This window comes from Ammospiza caudacuta, chromosome 2 (genome assembly GCF_027887145.1).
Source record: "Ammospiza caudacuta isolate bAmmCau1 chromosome 2, bAmmCau1.pri, whole genome shotgun sequence".
In the NCBI taxonomy this organism is placed as follows: Eukaryota; Metazoa; Chordata; class Aves; order Passeriformes; family Passerellidae; genus Ammospiza; species Ammospiza caudacuta.
The window spans coordinates 45,319,950-45,330,329 of record NC_080594.1 but is presented as its reverse complement, the minus strand read 5'-3'; the positions used below and the strand labels follow the sequence as shown (position 1 = coordinate 45,330,329).

Sequence of the window (10,380 nt, the reverse complement as noted above, 5' to 3'; positions counted from 1 at the left end):
AACTATTCCTGATATTTAACATTTCTGGTTTTGAGTATGTTAGACAGTAAAGTATCCTGTAATATAAATAGAAATTCTCTTTAATGATCTCTGAAGTAAAATTTTTGTTTATGCTATGGAGTTATAGTTCTTTACAGAAACAAAGAAACAATATCATATTTTATATTCTATAATGTTATTTCACTAAAAATTGCTGTTGAACTAGTGTAACTACTATTACACTACTACTAGTGTAACGATTTTAAAAAAATGACCCTTGTTATGGATTTTTATTGTTTATCAAATGGTAAAAAAGCACAATTTTTATAGCAAAGAACAGTAAGTTATTGCAGCATTGTTGCCAGTTACTGCCAGTGGAAGTTGCTGCAAAATAATCACCAAGTGTGGTTTGCTTATGTCCATTTCTTCCCGCAGCCTATGTCAATATTCAGAGACCTCATGTTTATACAAAGATACAGTTTCGGAGCCCTCAGCTGGAGAACGGATGCCTAAACCACAGTGCTGGGGAGGAGAAACAAACCAGCCATCTAAGCATGTTTACTTCCAGCAACAAGGAAGTTCTAACTTGTCCCTGAGTGGTGACTCACTGGGTTGGGACTATAAAAGTAAAGGTAGCTGCTCTAAACATCAGGGCTTCAGACTTCAGAAATCCAACATGATGCAATCAGGACTTGCAGCTGTTTTCTTTTTCTTGTTGGGTTTGTCATTTTGCCTGACAATCCCTATTCCCCTGGAAGACAGCCATGAATTCACAGAAAAGGACCTTCAGTTTGCAGAGGTATGGTATAAAATAATTCATTTGCATGTTCCACAGTAAGCTGTGCAGTTACAACTCTTTGGAAATTATGCTTATTACTCCTTTTCCCCTTCTTAGCGCTATCTCAGGACTCACTATGACCTCCATCCAAACCCTGCTGGCATAATGAGGAAGAGTGGAAACACAGTGGCAGCCAAACTTCGGGAAATGCAAGCTTTTTTTGGCTTGGAGGTGACAGGCAAGCTAGATGAAGAAACATATGAGCTGATGCAGAAACCAAGATGTGGTGTCCCAGATGTGGGGGAATATAACTTTTTCCCCAGAAAACTCAAATGGTCAAAAATGAATTTGACATACAGGTAAATGCCTGGTATTTTGAGTATTATTACTGTTATTACCTTCTTTCCAGGTGCATTGTCCAATGGGTTGCTCAGTACGTGAGGCTGGTGTGAGAAGGGTGAAATTGAGTTTGACTAAATTAACGTTGCAGTTTAACACCCTTACAGCCCCACTCCTGGAAAGATGCTCCCAGCCTACCTTGCAGCCCAAGGAAGTAAACATTATTTTTTTTTTCCATTGCACTTCTCCATTTGTCATGGAAAATGAAACCTGGTGTATTGTAAGTCAGCAATTCCTGATCTGGGCTCCATATAGACACTGAGGACACATCCATGGTGTCAAATGAAAGAGGGGTAGGGGCTCAGATCATGCACTCCTCTGGGTCACTCCTTAGCTCTGTTTGGACCTGGTGTAGGGTTTGCTTCTGTCTTGTCCTGGACAGAGAAGTGTAGATGCAAACCAGGCTGTGCAGTGTGGCTGTGAGAGCAGGCTCTTCCATTTCACATCCCAGATGTGGATCTCTGTTCGGACAAATCCCTGTACCGTGACCTCAGAAAAGTTGACCTTGGGAGGTGAAGGGCTGACAGTTCACAGGGTAGATCCTTCTCCTTTAATTCTGCAAGGTCATATATCTGGGCTTTCAACAACTACAGACTGAGTTTGTTTAGCATATTCCAAATATGAAATCACTAAAATCTCTTCGTTCCATAGCTAGTGATAAATGTTACTTTAATATGGACAATTATAGCTTTAAAAAATCACTTTGGATAATGTTTTGCTGCTCCAGGAAGTGAGGATCTTGAGATATTTTATGTGTCATAAAAATTTTGAAATTACTGATATTATTTTACTTAATACTGAATATATCTGACACTTTCTAAATCTGGTGCATAGAAAACCAATTATTGAAAGCTGTTAGATAATTTCAGATATCTCTGAATTATTTTAGTGATTACATAAATGTTTATTTTTTTAATACTGTATGCAGCTACTAAGCTCCTTGTTATGTGATAAGATCATATGACAAAAGCAAAAATTTTTAATGAGGTGTACAGTCAGATAAAAGTGCATTGCATATTTCTTCAATTCACACAATTTAACTGGAGATATTAATCTGTTTGACAGAATTATGAATTACACTTCAGATCTGAGACGTAATGAAGTAGAAAGAGCTTTCAGAAAAGCATTTAAAGTTTGGTCTGATGTGACACCACTGAACTTCACCAGAATACGAAGTGGTACAGCTGATATCATGATCTCCTTTGGCACTAAAGGTAACACAGAACCAATAGTTTTCATTTTAGAAGTTAACTGCGTTCTTATACACATAACATGGAGTAATTAATTTAACTGGTTTGAATTTTGCTTTATAGAACATGGTGACTTCTACCCTTTTGATGGACCCTCTGGATTACTGGCACATGCTTTTCCCCCTGGCCCAGACTATGGAGGAGATGCTCATTTCGATGATGATGAAGTTTGGTCAGATGATTCTAAAGGTAACAGAAGTTCTTGAGATTATTTGAAATGGTGATGGAAAATTTATCCCTGTTTGATATCTGTAGATGGTTTGTTTTATCTGTTGACTGTTCATCATTATCTTCAGTGTTCACAAATAGAATGCTGAGTTTAACCTGCAGTCATAAATGGAGGTTTAACATGTGCTTAGCATAAATTTTAAGATATAATATTCCTAAATTAAGTGATTAAACAAAATTACACAGATAAGATTCTGTCATTTTGGCATTTCACTAAGGGCAGCTAGTTCTGATCACAGACTGATGGGCATTGCCTTACTGAAGCCTAGAGCAAACATGCCTCAGCTGCACATTGTCTGCTTGCATTTAATTTGAAAATTCTTCACCTTGCCTATTCAGGACAGAGTTTAATAGAGCAAAACACTATTTTTTTCACCACTCAGTTAGGTCACCCTCCTGGCATTAATGCTAATTTCTGCAATATTGGACTCTCTACTGTAGATTAATTCACAATAAAATGTTCTTGATTTGAGTAGGACCAAGACTTTACCCTAGAGCTTTCATGTGTTGCTAAGAAATTTCAAGAGATCTAAATCTCCCTGCATAGTAACACTGTCATGTAAGAGTTAGGCTGAACACCAGCTGTGAGACACTAGATTTCTTAGGCCTTTATTAATGCAAAACCCTCCACAGTTCAAAAATGACAAGCAATTGTATCTAGTGGAAGGTGTCCCTGCTCAAGGCAGAGGGTTTGGAGCTTGGTGGTCTTTAAGGTCCCAAACGCTTCTATGATTTTTTGAATTATGCAGAGTTTTTCCATGTATTCAGTTGTCTCATTCATTGTCCCCTATGTTAAAGCGCAGTATGGTGATGCAAGGAGATGCACATTTACTTTTGCTGTGGTTTGTTATAGGCTATAACTTGTTTCTTGTTGCTGCCCATGAATTTGGTCATTCACTGGGACTTGAACACTCTAGAGACCCTGGAGCTTTGATGTTCCCAATCTACACATACACTGGAAAAACTGGTTTTGTTCTTCCTGATGACGATGTGCAAGGGATCCAAGAGCTCTATGGTAAGTCTGCATAATATATAATATTTATCTCCTGTATCATTCTAGCCTGCTGCAGATGCCCTGCACAGTTACTGGGAGCTGCAGATGTTCAATAACAACTGTCATGGCTGATTAAGAATGATTCACTGGAACAGGAGATGCTTTGATTTAGTAGTTTAAGGGGAAAAATAATTAACTAACGTAGAGCACAGTTGGTCACTGATGACCTTAGTCTCCTTTAGTGGTAGGTGATGGGGACCAGAGTTCTTCTACTTTTTGACCTGCCTGAAAAGAGAGGGTAAAACAGAGTCTAAAGGCAGAAACAGAACTATCCAGTTTCATTATGAAAAGCATAAAGTGTTTGGAAACCTTCAAAACTTGGGATAAAGAAAGGAAGTTTATTTAACACCATTGTAGCACACTTGAACTGCAAAGTTCATGAACGCATTTGGCTAGAGGGAAGAGAGAACAGATTTTTCTGTAAAAATTTTTTATTCATTATGGTTCTATTCATCATGATCTTGGGAGATATTCCACTTTCTGTTCAATATCATGACCAACAGGCAGAAAATTAACATTTTCATACATCATATGATATCATTGCAGGTGCTGGAGACAAAGATCCCAACCCAAAACATCCCAAAACCCCAGAGAAATGTGATGTAGAATTATCTCTTGATGCAATAACAGAACTTCGTGGAGAAATGCTGGTCTTCAAAGACAGGTAAAGACACTCCCATGTCAAGGATGGTGGGTACTGGATAAAGTCTGACCAAGAAAAACACTATTTTATTTTTTACTAAAGATTTGGGTAAATGCACATTTAAAAGAGCACAAATCAATATAGATGTCTCTTAAGAAACTGCATCCTATATCTTTTTAGGCAGGGTTCATAATGCAACTACAGACTTGACTGTCCAGTGACATGATGTGAAGATAATATGGCTGAAGCCTGACAGTTTTGTGCACATTTTTAAATTCATGGGATTTTCTTCAGCACACATAAATCTGCTTTTATTTGGGTGAAGATGTACTGCATTCAGGAGCTTCACATGGGACAGCAGTGACTCTCTTATTATAAATGAAGAGGCTTAAAATTTGTTATTGTTTGAGGTGATCACTGTGTGAGTTACAGAAACAGTCTGCAGCTGATGACTGTGAGGAAAGGAAAGGTGTAAGAGGGGCTCAGTCTATTCAATATTCTGTGATATGATAACCATTAATTTACCAATAATTTATTTTAACTATAGGACATCAAAGATATCGCTATTCTACAGCATGACAAGAAACATAAAATATATCTTCCTTTTCTGAACTAGGTTTTTCTGGCGACTGCACCCTCAGATGGTTGAGGCAGAACTGGTGTTACTTAAGTCCTTTTGGCCAGAGCTTCCAAATAAAATAGATGCAGCTTATGAAAATCCCATCAAAGACCTTGTGTTCATGTTTAAAGGTGAGTTTTCGATTTTGTTGTTGGCAGAAGAATACACATATTTAATCAAGCTCAACATGTGGTGCAGAGGTAAACAATAGGATAATAAAACATCCTACCTTCCTCGCTTGAAAGACAAATGATTTCACCTCTATGTGCACCTCTATAAAATTTTCAGTGAATTGGGAGATGTACAATTTAATTAGGATGCCCAGAATCATAGTACAAATAGTCTAATACCTACTGAGTACGTGACCTAACAATCTGTTTGTTGTATGAAAACAGGGATTACGGTTTCCTCATTTGATTCTTCACTCACAGCTGAGTACTTACAAAAGACTCACTCATACTTTGTTTATATTTTCAGGAAAGAAAGTCTGGGCTCTGAATGGTTATGACATAGTTGAAGACTTCCCTAAAAAGATCTATGAAATGGGATTCCCAAAAGAAATGAAAAGAATAGACGCAGCCGTCCACGTTAAAGACACCGGCAAGACTCTCTTTTTTACTGGAAACAAGTACTGGAGGTAAGCTGGAGACAGGTCAGTTTTGGTGTCCCTAGTCATAACCTGTCCGGATGTATGGAAAGATCAGGAATTTGGATCAAAGCAGGCATTTGGCCAATCCAGTCTGTGATTTTCATTGGTGCTACAGCTGTGTACAACATGTTGTAAATAGGGGCACAGATTTTATAAGCTGAATGAGTGTAAGGAAATGAGAACAAAGTGCTCTAATCTGGGAGAATTTCAAATGTGGTCATGCCTGCTAGACAAATTTCCCATCTTGCCTCCTTGAGTTGTGAAATGGTATCAGTGCTGTGAACAAGAAATCTGTCCCACCCATTATACTGTCCATGAGTGGGGCTCACAACCAGGTCTCGTGCATAATTAAGACATCACCATCCTTTCCCACTCTCATTGGGCCAAGCAGCCTCAGGATATGTTCATAGTACCAATACATCCAGGTACAATAATCTCCATATAACACATACTTTATAGATCAGTTCTGAAAATTTAGCTCTATTTTCTTTGTGTTTATTACACTTCTGGTGGAGGTGTGCCCTGTTTATCACCCTGCATTTCACCATTGCACTAGACAGAAAGCACCCAAAGACTGCTGGCTTGTTTTGGATGTGGGTAACTTCCAAACATATAAAGGGCACAGACCAGACTCCCAGGCTGTTTAAATCCCCTAACTTGTTTTCTTTTGTTTTCATTATAGTTATGATGAAGAGGCAGAGGTTATGGATGCAGGCTACCCCAGGCTGATAGAGGAAGAATTCGCAGGAATTGGTGATAAAGTGGATGCAGTCTATGAAAGAAATGGTACATAATCTGATAATGAAAGTTTACTACAATTAATTGCCCTTGAAACTTGAGATTAATGTCTTGTAGAAAATTGTGCATTTGTAATTTTAATTTCTTCATATCAATACTTCTGTTCTTGACTGAATCAGTTTTCCAATCTAAATTATGCTCTGGCCGAAAAAAGAGCTTCTTGCTTAGAGAACTTAAAGTGATATGTTTAGTATAGAAGTATTGTAGTGTGATAGCTGGAGCCCATTCCTATCCAGCTTTTCAGGGAGTGTTTCTGAATCAATGTATTAAAAATTAAAATGCCCTGTGTCTTCCTGATCAAATAACATAAGAATTTTATGCAAGATTAAAGAATATCAGTAATTTTAAAACTCTGATCCAGCTCTAGCAAATAGAATGAGGATCTTTAAAAATTTATCTCAGCATTCTAAATATGAAAATGTTGCATTTGAGTTATTAAAAATGAAAACAAGATAATTACTATTTTAAGGATAATTTTGATATGACACCACAGTTTCTTAGTGTTAATTCTTTTTAACTTTCTTTTTCCTTAGGTTACCTCTACTTCTTCAATGGACCACTGCAGTTTGAATATAGCATCTGGAGTCAAAGAATTGTCCGTGTTCTGCACACTAACTCCCTGTTTTGGTGCTAATTACAGCTGAGTGCCATGTCATAGGCTGCAGAGCAGCTTGTAGCACATGGGAATATTGATAAAGTGGGCATTTAGGTTTACCAAAGGACAGCAAGGTTCTATGAACAAGTACCAGGCTACCTACCAACAAATGTACTCTGTATATATGGACTTACACAGCTGCATGTCAGTCTGGAATTGATTTAACTTCATAGGAGAGGAGAGAAGAAATTGTTAGCATTTCAAGGTGCATTACACCATTTAAAGTTTGTCTAGTATTGGAGTGATGCTGGATACATCACTCACTTTTATAAACACTACTAATTCCCAGTATTCTGAGCACACCTAGAATCTTACAAGGATCTCCTAGCATGTCCCAAGAAATAGACTTGGTAAACCCAGGAGTTTTGTATCTTTGAACCAATTCTTCTTCCCTTTTTGAAGTGTCTTTCAGCACACTGGGAATTCAGATGTGTAGTGAGTGAGTGAGGGCTGTATGGTAACTCCCTGAGCAAGTGAAACCAAGCAGCAATGATGAAGTTTGGGAATTCAGAAGTATTTGACTGTATTGAATGGGAATGTCCCCCTGGAAGCAGATGCCCATGTCATCCTTAGAATAAGGAGAAGGTACAGAAGCAGTGAGATGTCATTCCAAAGAAGACAGGAAAGCAGGAAAAGGGAAAAGTACTCCCTGGAGAAATTGTAAACCTGTATGATACTGGGGAAACCAGAAGAAAGCAGCTACAAGAGAATCACACAAGTAGAAGCCATGCATGATGCTACATCTGGTATCACAGCCCAGATGTTTTCAGCTGGTGTTGACTGAAGTGACATTTATAGAGGTTGTGCCTGTGCCAGAAGAGAACCTGAACATCCAAAGCAGAATATTGAAAAGAATATATTTTTTCATGTTGGCCACTCTTTTAATATCTATATTAATTTTTTCAGTATATTGTAATATTTTGTTTTGTTCTGTTTTGTTTTAATCAATGCAAATTATGTGGGACTGTGATTCTGTGATTATTTTGATTTTAAAAAATAATATTAAATAAACTGGAGAAATAAACTGATGTTGTGAAATTACTTAAATTTTATTATGCTCCCTGTCACAGAAGCAATACAGAGCTATAGGGAAAAAGAAATCAAGATCCCTAACCTGTGCATTTTATTCATTAAGATTTCAATCTCTGTTTAAAAATAAAATTTAGTTTTTGTTCCTTCAAGAAAAATAATTTCATGGAAAAAAGGAAAGACAGAAGAGGGAAAATCAGAAAGACCCCTCAAATCTGCAAAACAAGGACTAAGTTGGAATTAGATCTTATCATTACAGAAAGAATGAGAAACTATTAAGAAATACTGGGAAAAACAGTTACACCTTATTTTGAATGTTAAATATTAGCAATTAATTAAAACTTCATTGTCCTGTTTTCCTCTCAAAAACAACCCCTAAGTCAATCAATCAGCCAGGCCTGCCAAGCAAAGCTGACCAACAATTAATATCTTTAAACAGACATAAATGACCAGACTTACCTAGCGGTGGGCTAGGTGTGGTTAATTCTGTAGCTCACACGACATAGATGGTTGGTTGTGATAACCTAACAGATTGAGAGCTCTCTTCTGAACATAAAATTGTGAACTAGTGAATTCCAGACCTTATTATGCTTAAAAGAAATGCATGGAAATAGAATTGGAAAAAAACTGTACAAAATGAAAAACTTAGAAGCTTTCATTTTGAAAAACTTGAAAAACTAAAATCAAAGTTCTGTTTTATGAGTTTCAAAGGTCTGACATGAGCTGTGTTGGGTAAGGGAATGCAAATGTGGACAGGGAAGCAAGGAGAAGCAGTGAATGTCACATCTATGTGAATTTCTGTTAACGTTGTACCTTTGTCAGGGAAAAAAGGTACTGCATAGGAAGCTGGACCTTCAAAAGCCTTCAGCATGATCATATCCAGATGCTCTCCAGCCCAAACAGACAGATTCCTGTCAGCTGCTCGGCTGACTGGAAGCAGCCTTCGGCACAAATCCAAGCACGGCTCCAGCTTCTGTGTCCGCATCCCCACCAAGAGATGGGAGCTGTTCTGTGGTTAGCTCTACCTCAGCTGAGAAAAGTACCAGGATGCCAGTTCCTGGCATTTGTTGAGAAAAAAAAAAACAGAAAAAATTTCTTGTGCTGTGGAAGTGGAAGGCTGAGATCAGAGCCAGAGGGACCCTGTTGCTGCTGTCAGCCAGAAAGGAAAACTCTCTACAGTTCCTTGTGCCCTGGCACCCACTGCCACACATGAGAATAGCACTGCACAGGTGAGGGGTGAGAACCAGGTGGGATGTCACCCAAGACCATCAAGAATTGAGAAGAAATAATTCTTTTCCCAGAGTCAGAGACTGAACTGACTGGTTTCCCTGAGATGTGTGGAGAAAGGACCACAAGGAGGCTGAAGCAGCTGTCCCCCAGGATGTAATACAACCAGAACTAATAACTTCCCACCAGGTTGCCAGTGGAACTACATAAATTTTTTTATATGGAACTACATAATCCACCTAATAGAAAGGAATGGACAGAATAGTCCTACCTAATAGTAGGTAATTTTGTCAGGGAGGTTTAAGTTGGATATTGGGAAAAGGTTCTTCACCCAGAGGGTGGCTGGGGACTGGACCAGGCTCCTCAAGAAAGTGGTCACAGCATCAGCCTGACAGAGCTCATGGAGCATTTGAACAATGCTCTCAGGCACATGGTGTGATTCTTGGGGTATCCTGTGCAGGGCCAGCAGTTGGACTTGATCCTTGTGCGTCCCTTCCTGCTCAGCATATTCTGTGATTTTGTGATTCTGTGGTTCTATGATTGATTCTGTGATTCTGTGATTAGTACATGAACAGTTATTGATTAATGTGTCTTTTATATTCATATTGATCTCTGCTAGGAATGGTCATTTGAAGGGAGAGAAAGGATAAGGCAAGAAAAGGAATCTGTCAAATTCTCCTCAGGGAGTGTTCTGTGTTGGTTACATGATCCTGAACAGGGAGGACTTAGAGGATGCAAATATATATTGCAGGTGAGAAAAAAAGTGAGTAAACATCATCTAAACTTTCCAAAGTGAGAAATTAGGCGGCACTGTAAGAATTTCCATGAACTACATGAGATCTAGTAGTAGCTGATAAACTTGAGAAGGGATTCAAAGTTACAAGAATGGATTTTTTTCCTTAGTATAATCTCCAGAAATCTACTCTGAAGACACTAGATGGCAGTGACAGCTTTGCTTCTTAGAGATTCTGTACAGAATTAAAAATTGTAATGGTGGGTGAGGAAGCCACAATTAACTATAGTGAGTTCTTATATTATGTGATGACATAAAAAACCCCAACACTAATAAATA

At 38.2% G+C, this 10,380-nt stretch overlaps 1 protein-coding gene across 1 annotated transcript; it reads left to right on the top strand.

The window, feature by feature from the left end:
• Nucleotides 1–484: 484 nt before the first annotated feature.
• Nucleotides 485–8,023, top strand: LOC131554964 (collagenase 3-like). Its single transcript, XM_058800612.1, has 10 exons — nt 485–778; nt 875–1,116; nt 2,222–2,370; nt 2,470–2,595; nt 3,488–3,649; nt 4,235–4,352; nt 4,948–5,081; nt 5,428–5,587; nt 6,282–6,385; nt 6,931–8,023. Exons 1-10 carry the CDS (start codon nt 485–487, stop codon nt 7,029–7,031), a joined length of 1,590 nt encoding a protein of 529 aa, XP_058656595.1. The 3' UTR covers nt 7,032–8,023.
• Nucleotides 8,024–10,380: the final 2,357 nt, after the last annotated feature.